The 13,582-nt window shown below is 32.4% G+C and overlaps 2 protein-coding genes across 5 annotated transcripts; both read right to left on the bottom strand.

Moving 5' to 3' along the window:
* Nucleotides 1-2,141: 2,141 nt before the first annotated feature.
* Nucleotides 2,142-5,418, bottom strand: LOC140820801 (lysine histidine transporter 2-like). The gene is made up of 7 exons (XM_073181143.1): nt 5,248-5,418; nt 3,747-4,127; nt 3,226-3,619; nt 3,041-3,146; nt 2,636-2,727; nt 2,367-2,435; nt 2,142-2,260 (listed from the first exon to the last, which is right to left on the bottom strand). The coding sequence occupies exons 1-7, from the start codon at nt 5,409-5,411 to the stop codon at nt 2,162-2,164; spliced, it is 1,305 nt and encodes a 434-aa protein (XP_073037244.1). The 5' UTR covers nt 5,412-5,418; the 3' UTR covers nt 2,142-2,161.
* A 1,644-nt stretch (nt 5,419-7,062) lies between these two features.
* Nucleotides 7,063-12,616, bottom strand: LOC140820800 (uncharacterized). Of its 4 annotated transcripts, none has more exons than XM_073181140.1 (8): nt 11,802-12,616; nt 9,836-9,988; nt 9,521-9,628; nt 9,291-9,389; nt 9,063-9,176; nt 8,184-8,303; nt 7,761-8,093; nt 7,063-7,381 (listed from the first exon to the last, which is right to left on the bottom strand). In XM_073181140.1, the coding sequence occupies exons 1-8, from the start codon at nt 12,321-12,323 to the stop codon at nt 7,130-7,132; spliced, it is 1,701 nt and encodes a 566-aa protein (XP_073037241.1). In that variant the 5' UTR covers nt 12,324-12,616; the 3' UTR covers nt 7,063-7,129. The 4 variants fall into 4 exon arrangements, with proteins under 4 accessions (XP_073037241.1, XP_073037243.1, XP_073037239.1 ...); XM_073181142.1 differs by having other exon boundaries at nt 8,184-8,276; XM_073181138.1 differs by having other exon boundaries at nt 7,064-7,381; nt 8,184-8,321; nt 11,802-12,614.
* Nucleotides 12,617-13,582: the final 966 nt, after the last annotated feature.

Here is a 13,582-nt window from a genome sequence, read left to right as displayed (position 1 = left end):
AAATTATTCTAGAAGTGATCTTAACATCTTGATGACCAATCTCTCATTAGAGATCAGGTCACCAAAACTAAAAGCTTCGTTGGCAACGTCTCACAGTCGGATATCATAAGCAGTGATAAACTCTATTCCTTTCATTCTGATATTTTCAAATTTTGAGGCTAACATCCTTAGCTTGGTTATTCGTAGATTTTCAGATCCTTCACAGTGTATTTGAAGGATATCTCATGCATTCTTGGAAGAGAAACGGTTAGTAATTAAACTTAACATGTTTATGTCAACAGAAGTGAAGATGACATTGAGTGTCTTTGAATTGAAGTTCAAAATCTGGACTTCATCAATCGTTCATGAGTTTTCTGATTTAACCAAACTGTCGCCATCTTCATCAACAGTCTTTGGTGGAGTCCAAACATCTATAACACGTTTTCATACATTTTTTTCACTGGATTTGATGTAAACCATTATCTTGACTTTCAAAAGAACATAGTTGGATCCATCCAGAACTAGTGTACGTAGTGCCATGTTGACAAGCAACGCGTTCATAGTACTTTTTCATATTCAAACAAAACTAACCAAAATCTCCATTAGTAACGTCAAGTGTCTGCTCTGATATCACTTGCAAGGTGATTGATTGGATGATATAAAAGTACTATGTAATAACGTGAATGTGCGTTTCAGTTAAGTGTTGTTGTAACACCTAACAAAACATGCAGCGTAATATCTCAACATACAAAACTTTATGTAATTAAATCAGACACAAAGAATTATGCACAAGTGAGCGCGCAAAATAACTCTCTTAGCATCGTGAGGAAGCAAAGCGCATGCAAAACATTTATCAAATCAAGTAACCAAAACTACGGATGAAACGTTTTTGAAGTCGAAAATCTCTTTGATGAACATCATATTAATCAGCACTGTGATTAGATGTTGTGTCTCCGTGTCTTCAACACTTCACAACAACACAACAATATGCATTGGCTTGACCACTTGATCTATTCGATGTAAATCACTAATTCTCGCGCTTGCTCTCTTGCGACGTCTCTCTCTTGACTTCTCTCTTATTTATAAGCTTAATTTGCCCTAAAGTTTATTCCATAAAAAAATCCTACAAGATATGAAAACAAGAGTTTTATTATCAATTAAACTCTTTTAAATAATAATATCATATCTGGAATTCTTATCATAAATATACATGGTCTAGAAAGACAAAACATTATAATTTAATAAACACAATATTATCAAAAAGAAAAACATGATTAAGGAATAAATTTTATTCTTTTCACATCCAAAAATTTCTCGAGCGATCTAGATTCTCTCAAAGAAAAATTAATTTTTATACTAATTGATAAGTGAGAAAAACTTGAAAGTTCTTCTAAGTTCATATGAAATGATCTAGAATATGGGGGACAAAACTTGAATATTCTACTAGAATGTTGTAGAGAAGACTAAGTCCAGAAGGTTCCGAAACAATCTAGCAAAAACGGAGAGATTTGGGAATTATCTAGACTATTCTAAGATTTTCTTCTAATTTTTTTTGTAGAATGTAAATATTAAAAACTTCTAAAATATTTTATTGCGTAGAGTGGTGTGAAATATTTTAGGGAGTTAACTTCCACCATTAGATTAGGATGATCCAAGTCATCCATTCTTGGAGGCAACTTGTACATATGTATATATAGGGTTGTAGATTAATTTGCAATACACCCCAACAATTGAAATTTCAGTCAACAAAAGTATATCGATAGCTTCTCTCGCCCAATAGGCTCAGTTACCCACCCGTGCTCAACCATACAAGTAGCGAGCAATTGATTTGTAAAGGTAAATATCAATATGAAAAAATATGATAATAATTAATTAATTTGATGATTAGAGAAAAAATATAATTATAATTCATCCGAAAAATAATCAAAGATAATAGGCGGAATTATATATTGAAGAGTTGAACAGGTGGTATATGGGAGGGTCCAGAAAACTGGAGGAAACAAATTAATGTATTAAATAATTAAATGCTCGATCCGCTCTTGTCCAAATGAACAACTTAACAAATAAAATGAGATAATAATTAAAAAAATTGAAATAGTTTTAAGGAAAATCTTAGAATTGAAAAAAAAAAAAAAAATTGACTTTAGAGAAGTTGATATGAAATTTATAAAACTTGTCCAGTTTATGAGAAGAATTTGTAGTCTCTGGCTTGCAATATGATCTGTCTCAGCGCACCGATTGGAGCTAAAATCATCAAGAGAACACCGATCACAATACATACCTGAAAATTTAATTTAAAATTGTCATAAATTAGTCTGAACTTCACACCAATATTTAAAATGGTACTAAATAGTGGAAATTTTAAATATAAACGATTAGAGGCATACCCAATTGATGCACCAAGACATGCTAAATCTTTCAGGTTTGTGTATTGCAAGCCACATAATACAAGGAAGCTGCAAGACAATATCACAATCAAGTCTTGATATTTTTTAACTTTAGTTTACTTTATTTAATCGATATCAGAATTGGAGAGTATTGTTTTAGTGATCGAAAGTGTATATGATTAGATAAATTTCACATAATTTTTTAATTATAATTGATAGTAACAATATTTTTTTTTTGACAGAATAAGAGCAAGATTTGAATTGCTCACATAGTATGTAGTTGGAGCAAAAGCAAAACCTCCAAAGAATCCTAGAAGTCCACCAAAAAAAGGGAATGAAATTCCCAAACCCATGGTGAGAGCTGCAAGGTAGCACGCACAAATGAAATAATAATTACGAAATAATACAACAAAATTATATATAAATATATATATATATATATATATATATATATATATATATATATATATATATATATATTGCATGTATTTTAAAACCTTATTTTCTTATGTATAGTAAACATGTGACGCAAAAATAATAAAACGTTCATAGCCAAGTGGGCAACATAGAAATGCGAGGAGTGAGCTTTTTGGATTAGGACCAAAAGAATGGAAGTCATAAACTCTAACAAAGTTCATTTTACTATCAAAATGTAATTTAAATTTATCACTCACCTACATAGGTTGTACGAGTGACAATGCGTAGAAGTCGTGTCGGGTTGAACTTCATTTTCTTCACCAAGAATGATTCGACCATGTCAAATACACCCATAGCAAAAACCTACGAACTCATGAAGATAAATACTTGATATTGTGTCCAAGAAACAACATTTGAAAAAAAAAAATCCAAAATTTTTTACCTGATAACTTCCAATAACATGGATAACAACGAATAAATTGGCGGCAATGATAAGCCATGCAGGTTTTTCTAGTGATACAAGGATGTTGTCCTCTACGCTGCTTCCGAAAATGGCATAGCCGATAAATGCAACTGGAAAATAGCACAGAGCCACAACGACATAGGCGATAATAACTCCTTTCATCATGGGTTTCTTGGATGGCTTTTCGGGAGTAGAAGGAATCGTGGCCTGGATTTCCAACACAACATTGTGCCCAGCGAAGGCAAAAGCTACGTCCCCTAATGCACTAAGAAATCCGAAGAACTTTTCTGAGTCGTTCGATACCCGAGGCACATATTTTACATCTTCGTTAACCCCTTTATGCACCGAAGCTACCCAAGCTATAGTTGAATAGCTGCAATAAATATTTCATGTCTTAGTGAAAATCATATTAGAAAAATCATGAAATTGATTTTTTGATACTCCAAACAAACACAAATAACTAAACTTAAAAACAATCTAGATTAGAGTAGAAGTGATACCTGACAGACATGATGGCAGCAGCTAAGGAAATGCCGCTGATAGAGTTGAAATTAGGGAGATGAGAAAGGAAGAAATGGACAGAGCCAAACATCATGATGAAATAGGTGAGTCGAATGGATTGGTGAGGGCGGACAATGTCATGTATTTTCTTGAGGGACTTGCCACCGGTGATCATGTAAACAATGTTGACACCGACTTCCACCATGAGCTGTTGCGGCACTACCACCCACAAGCCAAGCTTCTCACCAAAAGCGTGCTGGCCTAGCTCGTGATACCGGTCAAAACGCTTGCCGGGAACCATTTCATGCATTTCTACCATTTGCCATAGAGTGTAAAGAGTGATGATCCAAGACAAAACCATCACGGTAACCCCTGGTCCCCTGTAGTATAATATTTATTGTGTAAATATAAATAATAAAAATAACAAAGTTAATATAAAATTGCATGTATGCGAATATTGATATTAAAAAATTATAAAAAAAAAATTCATATCAAATTTTCCTTACCCTAAAATTCATAACAACAGTTGATTACTTTTGTTTCTTAATATATTCAACTTGATTAAAAAATAATTATACACATACTTGATAACTTATTGATATGTCTTAAAATATTAAGATGATATTTATTGTAAATTATTTAGTGATATTACAATAAAATTAATGGGATTGAAATTTAATATTTATTAGGTTGATATCACAAAAAAGAAATTAATTAAAATTTGTGAAACAGTATCAATTAATAAATTTTTGGGTCTATATGATATAACTTCAATTGAATATATTATTTATTTTGTGTATACAGTGTGCTCGCTCATGTGGCATATATTCTGATAAGACTCGTTTATATTTAATAATAATTCGAAATACATTATAGTGTCAAGATAAAATACAATTAATAATTCATTCATAAAATAACTCGGTGCTATTTCGTGGACAAATTCTTTAATGTATGTTTTCCAATATGCCGTGAGAATGGTAAAATTTATTTATTGAAAAAATACGTAACCAAATATAAAACGTAAAGCGTTCGACCATACAATTTATATCAAATCCAATGTAACGGGAATTTTTTTCCCATTACTGTCTACATCAAATTTAATTGTTTATTGAAGGGACTATACTTCAAGAAATATAGCATTAATTAACAGCGAGAATCAAGCAATTTTTCCTAACATTAATTAACAAAGTTTTTTTAAAAAAAGAAAAAGAAAAAAAGAAACAAAAGACAAAACCGTAACCAAATCCGTAAAATTAAACATGCATCTGCTAAAAAAAGAGAGAATCAAAAGACAAAACCGTAATCAAATCCGTAAAAATTAAACATGCATCTACTACGAATTAAGAGATAATTACCATACTCGAATAAAAAGTATTTGCACGTCAAAAACTTAAAAATAAACTTCATAAAAATCCAATTTCATACAAAAATATATTCAAAAAAAATTTCATAATCTCAAACACAATATTTGTTTAAATCAAGTAATTTTCAGGAACTTACCATCCGAGTTCGGACATGGCGTAGGGGAGACCGAGCACACCGGCTCCAACCATGGCCGTGACATTGTGAAAAGCAGAGTACCACCACTTCCCGTTCCTCGACGACGTTACCGGAAGCCATTCATTCAAATCTTTCTTTTGTTCACGGGATTCTACGGCAGCCATTTTTTGGTTTTGGCAAATGTTATGAATAATGGGGCTAACTATCTCCAATAGGTATGTACCTTCGTATATATAAGAGAATTTTGTTAAGTAATCTCTCTCCTACACTTTTTGGATTGGGAAATCTTTTCCAACAGAATCTCTTTTTCTGTTTTTTGGAAATTAGGTGAGTATTAATAGAGCTTGTGAAAAAAAAATAAAAACAGTTTTTCCAACTAAATAGTGCTAGTGTACATGACATTTTTTCACATAAAATTATTAGTAATTTATTTAAATAAATTAATAAAATATTTCCATATCCAAATTAAATTTTATCTCATAATCCAAAACATTAGAGCACGAAGTATTTAATCAATTTTTTTATATTAACAATATCTCTATAGGGATAAGAGTTCGATCAACACTAGAATTTTGTTTTTAGTAGATTTATGAATAAGAAGATAAGATAAGTGAGTTAGATTTCTAAATCTCTATGTAAATAATATTAACAATATTGCATCCTAAGTTTTGAATATTTAGCGAATGAATCGACAAAAACAAAAACAAAAACAAAAATTATTCATTGTTTCCTACGGTTTTTTGGGGCAAGATAAGATAATATATATATGCATTTGTCAAAATGGGCAAGTCATAAAAATATTTGTTTGGATAATTTATTCATTAACTATCCAAAAAATTAGGAAAATTTATGGTGCAATATTTGTGATATTATGATTATCTATCTAACTCTCTTATCTTATCATCTTATTCATAAATCAATTTGTTAATATAGATAAATTGTATTAAATACTTTGTGATCCCTAATGATTTGCCTTGTAAGGTAGGATTTTGGATATAATAATATCCTATTACTAATTTAAATAAATTACTATTATTTTATGTGAGAAAAAAGTCGTATATACCAACACTATTTATTAGGGTCGTAAACGAATCGAGCTGATTTGGTAAATATTTTATTTGTATTTTAATTTATCGAACTCGAGCCAAATTCAAATATGTTTGAATATTTTTCAAACCAAGCTCGAGTTGAAATTATTTTGTCCGATAACTCGCGAGCTTGAATATTTTATTAATATAATATAATTATATATTAAATATATATACATTTCGAGCTTTTTCGGATATTTTGACTTTCAAAACTGCGTTTTCGAACTGAACAATAGTTTGAATAGGTTTGAAAATTTCAAGTCGAACTCGAACAAATTTTTTTAAAAAATTTCGAGCTTTTTCGGATATTTTGACTTTCAAAAACTGCGTTTTCTAACTGAACAATAGTTTGAATAGGTTTGAAAATTTCAAGTAAACTCGAACAAAATTTTGTTCAAGTCGAACTCGAACAAATTTTTTTAAAAAATTTCGAGCTTTTTCGGATATTTTGACTTTCAAAAACTGCGTTTTCTAACTGAACAATAGTTTGAATAGGTTTGAAAATTTCAAGTAAACTCGAACAAAATTTTTTTAAAAAAAATTTTTTGTTCCAGTTAGGCTCAAACTCTTAAATTTTACTTACACCTTACTATTTACGATGAGAAAATATTTCAAAATATTTTTGCAAGCAACTACTTCTCTATTAATACTCGGAATCACGATATCTTTAAGCGAACACCTAATTACTTGATAATTAAAAACAAAAAATAAGAACTAATCTTTCCAGAAACAAAGAGAAGAAATTCTGTTGCAAAAGATGAGAAAGGAAATATCCCAATCCAGAAGTCAAGTGTTTACAGAAGTTGAGTAGAACAAATAAATAGACAACCAGAGTTGATTCTATTTTGCTGCCTATACATTTCAAACAGAACTTCTTCATTATTGGGAAGTTTATGATACTCCGTCATATCAAAGGGCGTGTCACCGACTTTTCTAGTTTTGCCTTTGTCGCCTCTTTTATTCGTCAGGCTACCGGAAAGACGACCTGGGCTCCAGCTTCCTTGACTGCTAGCAGAATGACTACCTGTATCATTTGAGACAACGTCCTGCAGGAAACACTGATTTCATTAAAATTAATCGTGGATGTAAAAAACATATCTATATCCAAAAATAAAAAGGGGAAAAAACAGAAAGTTACCTCAGCAGATTGAATAATTAAGCTAAAACATTGAAAACTTTATAACCATTCATTTTTTAAAGCTTAGGACCAAAATGTCAAAAGGGAAAATCTCTGTTTCACAACATACAAAATCAAAATCTTCCAACAACTAAGGAATTCCATAATACATGACACTACAGTAACATAGGTATTTTGAATGACTGAGATATGGTTAATGAAATTACGAAAGTACAACAGTGAGATGGAAAAATTGAAATCAATTTGAACCTTATCAAAACAATTAGTAGCAAGACATAAAAATTAACCTTTTCTGAATCCAAATTCAGAATTTTTGGAGTAACAGGAGTCTGTGCCTTGTTCTTGCCTGTAAGAGAAGCATCGTGACTGGTTTCCCACAGCAACCAAGGCAAACTAACATCATCAATTATAATAGGACTAGAAATAGATGATACGGTACTGTAAGGTCCATTCCTATTTATTGCAGTGCCTCTGTCCTTCCCTCCTAAAGTCGAACTTCCGTCGCTTTGTTCTCCATCCAGCGAAGATATGTCTGTATCGACATTAGAAGTGAAGCCCTCGAAATATCTTTCTGCTTCCTCGCTTAATCGTTTTGACATACAATTTCTGTCGCTACTTCTCTTTAACACCAAGAAAGCATAACAGTTAGAACAATACAATTAGACTAAAACCAAACAGTTTATAGGACTAAAACTGAGAGATGGATATACCTTTCTGGCTTGTGAATGCTGCTCTTCTACAGCTGAACTCCTTGTAACAGAAAGTTCTTTGACTATCTTATGGGCATCTCGACCTCGTTGCTCCTCAAACAAGATTTCAGGCGAAGAATTCTGTTTACGTTTTTCCAACTACAAATTTCAGAGAATGCTTCATTCACTTTTTGAGAATTTCAGTACAAAGAAATTATGTCTCGCAATAATGAGTTATTAAATCTACTACTCTAAAACACCCCACAGATAAAAATGATTTAATGTAAAAACAAAGAGAATTTTGAACTCTAGTTCTTCAGGTTTGTTTACAATTCAATGATTCATCAGAAAAGCTGATTCCAGGACACGACCTAGATTACCAAACTAGTGGTGAACTTTGTTTTTTTTTCAGAATTTTAAAGTAGTTAGTTCCAACAACATAGATTGCCAAATTTATCCACAAGTTTTCCAAGCATTATTCATCCATTTGAACAGAAATCTTTATTATTCTTTTGTAATTTGATTCTCCCAGAATCTAATCACACAACCTGGGTATTTGAATAAAATGCTCCAAGGATTTCATTTTAAACTGTCAGACTGAACCAAATATTTTAATATTACAATTCCACCCAGTTTTTTGGGTTTGGGGGCTCTCCTTGGAGGCCTACATCCAAACAAGTCAGTGGAGTGCTAAGACAGAACACAAATGTACGGCCAGTCTGCTTTTAAGAAACTACCATTCACAGTATAAATCATTTCAATGTTATACGAGCCAAACCACTTCAAGATTTGTGTTCAATAGTTTCCAGAACCAACTTCTGCCTACCCATACTTTACAAGACACTGATTTAACAGGAACCTAACCAGATATAGTCTAAAGTAAAAAACGAGAGCTATCACCTGCTCAAATTTCGTGGCGTATTTTTTTCTGATAACAGACAAATCTGGAAGTCTCTCGGAATTGTCTGATTGTAAAGAGTCACCAATTAAAGCCACTTGATTTCTTCCCATTGCCTGTACATAGTACAAATAATTAAATAAGAATAACCAATCTGTGTATTACCATCAAAAGACTATCTAAGAACAGGTATTTGAATTATTTCAGCAAACGTATTTCTTATAGCCCACTTGATTTAGTTCTGTTCGGATTTCTTGAACAGCATGTCTAAGTTCTTTTCGCATTGCCTCATATAGTCCATTTGGAACATCCTTTGTAGGGTGCTCAGCCTGAAGCAAGAACAAATATACAGGATAATTTGAAAATATATGATATAGAAATTTAATGGACTACCATCTTACTAACAAAATATATATCATAAAGTATAGCAATTAAATCAAACAAAGAAGGTTAAATCGACCTTCTTCTGAGCATAAACTGCACGGATTATCTTCTCAGTTCTGTTTCTCCCAAAATGAGTGTCTTTTGATTCATCATCAGTGAGGACAGAAGATTGACTCTGACAGATCTCAGTGCCAGTTCGATTTAATAAATTTAACAAAGCTCAATTTGAAATGCAATCACAATAAAGGGAAAAAGAGGTCAAGATTGACAATTAAAGAAATGCTCACTGAGAAATACCCGAGAAAGAAATGATGTATAGTAGCCATCACAATTACATACGAGCCGGAAGCACAATAGCAAACAACATACATACAAGGGATAAAGACCTTACAGAGTAACCATCGTGTGATAGAGAAAGATCTTTGTGGCTCCGAGATCTTCCAAGTCGCCTGTTGCTTGAACTTAAATGCATTTGGTTGTTCCCATCAGCTGGAGCCTTCATATTAGAATGTTTTCTTGAACTCGGAGTATAATCAACCTCAGTCTGCAATTCAAATTTAACGGCAACTTATGTATCCCTTTTGAGAAAAATAAGCTTGTTACACATTTCAGGTATGAAAATTCAAAAGAATATCTTGCATCAATGCCTTAACCCACAATATGAAGCGGCTGAGCAAATTGTTAAACAAGCCAGGCAACACTGGTGCCATACCTTCTGGTAGATGTTGATCTTAGCTCTCATCTCAGTATTTTTATAACAATCTTTTGAATGTGGACTGTTGATGGTGGAAATGTTGTTAATCATGATTGACATGGTGTTGACTGTTGATATAGGTACGTGATGTATACGGTATACCAAAATCATTATCCATTCGCTTGAGTTTCGGCGTCTTTTGTTCAAGTTGAGCCAAGATCATGGACTGGACCTGATCACTGGAGGAGGAAGGAGAACAGTAAAAGTCGCCGATTTTGAGTTCTCATTATTTGCCTAAATCCACTCCCAAACCCTTCATGAAGTGGATGCAATCCATGTTTAACACGTGAAATAATATTATATTTTGTTTAGTGCATTAAACCTTTTTGCATTTGTTATCACTTATCAATACAGAGGCAAAAAAAAATGAAAAGGGCAGACACGGTATAAAGAAAACAAATTGTGCACTCGTCAGGAGCGCTGAACAAGAGGATCAAAATCTTGGATTGGTCCGATAGAGAGTAGCATGCTGGATAGACCCCATGTCTAAGGATTAAGCATGTCACACAAAAATTGAAGCCACTCAAAATTGAGTAACAATCTCGTGTTCAGGGATATGCTCAACTGGAGACCAGAAATAGCAGCTGAAATTTTGAATATGTCATGAACTGGTGATGCAATTTAAAAAATGCAACAGTTCCATTCGACATAGTTCCTACTAAACAAATTAGGACGAGGTTTATGCCAATAAAGAGGATTTCGAATCACAGATATTACTCATAGTAACAAAAAAATTAAATTATTAAGATATATAATTTCTTTTTCCGTTCTTCAATATTCTTTAAGAGATCACATTTAAGTGTGCAGAGGAATCCTGGGAATGGGTTTACTACTACTTTCGACATGATTTTATCTCTCAATTGCTCCTTTCATTACACCCATAGGCTAATCTGTTTACAAATAAATCGATGTAACACATGCAACACTATATTTTTTGAATTGATGGCTCAATTAATTTGATTTTTAGGTTCATTTTCTTAGTTAAATACATTTTATATTATTGATCAGCCACCTCTAACATTGATTGATTGGTTGATTGATTATTCGAGACATGGTTGTAGTAGACATCGATTGCTAAGCAATGCTAGCCTTTTTAAATAAAGGAGTCAAATTTCAACACAGACATTAAACTATAGTTGTTTATTTGTTTTTGGTAATTCAAACATTTAGACTAGACCTCGGAGATAATTAATTAATCAAACACGAAAGGGTGACTTTGACTTGGAAAAATTAGACAAACTCGTAATAAAAATGAAAGACGAACATTAGAAAATTCGATTGAAATATATTTTTATAACAAATAGAATTATAAAGCACAATGAAATTCAACTTCTTAAGCATCTCACACTTGGTTTCTTTCGATGATGATTCCTTTGTTATGTTTAGCTAAAGTTTTTGAATTTACATTTAATTCAATTATTCGTTACACAGGCATCAGTAACTTTTTAAAAAAAAATCAGCTCTCAAAGTGAATTCCTAGTATATCATATCACTTCAGCTAATATTCAAAATTGAGCAACCAGTGCAGAAGCAATATCTCATGCAATTCTAAGTTGTAACCACGAGAAAAAAAAAAACAAAAAACACGGAAATGCAAAGTCACCTCTGAATCGCTAATCTGATGGCGAGCCACAGACAAAGACCTCCGACGACGCGAACCAGCATCGGAGGAAGAAACAACTTTGTTCCCCTCGAAAGCAGAGCTATTCGAAATACTATCCCAACGGCTCCTGGATACCGAACGCCCCCTTCTTCTGGATGACACCGTATCACTCGCCCATCGTCCAACTGAACGGCCCTCCCTCTCCTTTCTCTCCCTCACCACCCCTCCATCTCTCTCATTTTCAGTCCTCGAACCGAAGAACTCAAGCGCGAGATCATCTAAGCTGATCTCCGGGAACGTCGCCGATCCCCTCACAGTGTTGACGAACTTCCCCCTCGGCCCGGTCTTGTTATAATCAAGCACGGGCTGTTCAGTATCACACTCCGGATGGACCGGCCGGGAAAATTGGCTGAGACTCCGGGAACGGCGGAGAGAGCGGCTAGCGCAGCTGGAGTCTTCGGAGCTGGAGCTACCTCTTATTGGGGTTCTCTTGGTCGTTGATTTGAACGCCGAAGTCGCCATTGTTTCTTGTGAAAATGATTCATTGACCAAAAAGTTCAGCTGCCATGATCCTCAGACAAATCCCATCAGCGGAATTCAAGGGCTTTCAGGAAATTGCTTTGAATTTTGAGTATAATTTGGTACAGAACTCGAATGTGTGAGACGGAGAGTGATTTCTGGAAAATGGGTTCCCAGAGGAAACTTGGGCGGAGGGATCGAAAACTGGGAAACATTTGAATTTAAAGTTGTAATTATAAAATTATTTTATTTTATTATATTTGAATTTTCATTGATTTTTAAAAAATTTGAAAGGATTCTAAAATTCGGATAAAATAATTTAAAAAAAAAAAACTTTAGCGGACACGTATTCTATTTTATATTCAAATTTTCATCGTATCTATTACTTAATCATCTTCGTTAAAGTAGTTATGTTACGAGACGATCTCGTGGATCATTATTAATAAGAAAGTCAATCATATTAATATTTATAATAAAAAAAATATTTTTAACATAAAAAATATTTGTTCATGGAAGATCTAAATAAAAATATGTCTCATAAAATTGACTCATTAGACCGTCTCATAATTGTTTTTGTGCACAATTTATATATTATGCATTTCATTTTTCGATTATGTTTTCAATTATTTCAAATCTATGTATTAATACAAATATATAATTTATATTTTCATATGTATTTTTTTATTTTTTTAGTAAAATAAGACTACACTTTCAAATCTATCAATTATATATTTATATAATATTTCATATTAATTATGATGGACATCAATAATAATATCACTTGAAAATATGATAGATTTCAATAATATGTCATTTAAAATACATTCTACTTGGTATTATTAAATGTGTGAATAAGTAAAATGTGAATTTAATATTTGATTTATTGTTTTATTGCAAAAAAATAAAATTGTAATCGAAATCCATGGATTTCAAACTCTTCTCCCTCAAATAAATCATTAAGTAATTTGAATTTTAATCTCCATCAAATTTTGGATTCTCGTATATCTACATTAAAATCAAAAGGAAATTAGCACAATATTGTGATGAGTGGATTTGATAATGATACAACTCAAACAAAGTTCAAAAGGATAGCTTCAACATTTTTTTTAACAAGAAGAAATATTATTAAATCAAATCCTGAATAATTACACCAGAGATCAAAGTAGGCTAAAGAGTAACCCGACCTACTAGACCAGACACAAAAACAGTCTCTTTAGCCAAAGGATGGACGGCCTGGTTCGTTGATCTATACGAAAAGTTAA

Source organism: Primulina eburnea, unplaced genomic scaffold (genome assembly GCF_022965805.1).
Source record: "Primulina eburnea isolate SZY01 unplaced genomic scaffold, ASM2296580v1 ctg1459_ERROPOS7100000, whole genome shotgun sequence".
NCBI lineage: Eukaryota > Viridiplantae > Streptophyta > Magnoliopsida > Lamiales > Gesneriaceae > Primulina > Primulina eburnea.
This window is presented reverse-complemented; position numbering and strand designations above follow the sequence as displayed.

Excerpts from the sequence above, each read along its gene's own strand:
- LOC140820801 (XM_073181143.1), bottom strand. The coding sequence starts at position 5,411 with ATGGCTGCCGTAGAATCCCGTGAACAAAAGAAAGATTTGAATGAATGG. Across the intron at positions 4,128-5,247 it reads GCCATGTCCGAACTCGGATG|GGGACCAGGGGTTACCGTGA; the intron begins GTAAGTTCCTGA and ends ATTATACTACAG. Across the intron at positions 2,261-2,366 it reads TGTCTTGGTGCATCAATTGG|GTATGTATTGTGATCGGTGT; the intron begins GTATGCCTCTAA and ends TTAAATTTTCAG.
- LOC140820800 (XM_073181138.1), bottom strand. The coding sequence starts at position 12,323 with ATGGCGACTTCGGCGTTCAAATCAACGACCAAGAGAACCCCAATAAGA. Across the intron at positions 9,629-9,835 it reads TATCACACGATGGTTACTCT|ATCTGTCAGAGTCAATCTTC; the intron begins GTAAGGTCTTTA and ends ACTGGCACTGAG. Across the intron at positions 8,322-9,062 it reads ACGCCACGAAATTTGAGCAG|TTGGAAAAACGTAAACAGAA; the intron begins GTGATAGCTCTC and ends TGAAATTTGTAG.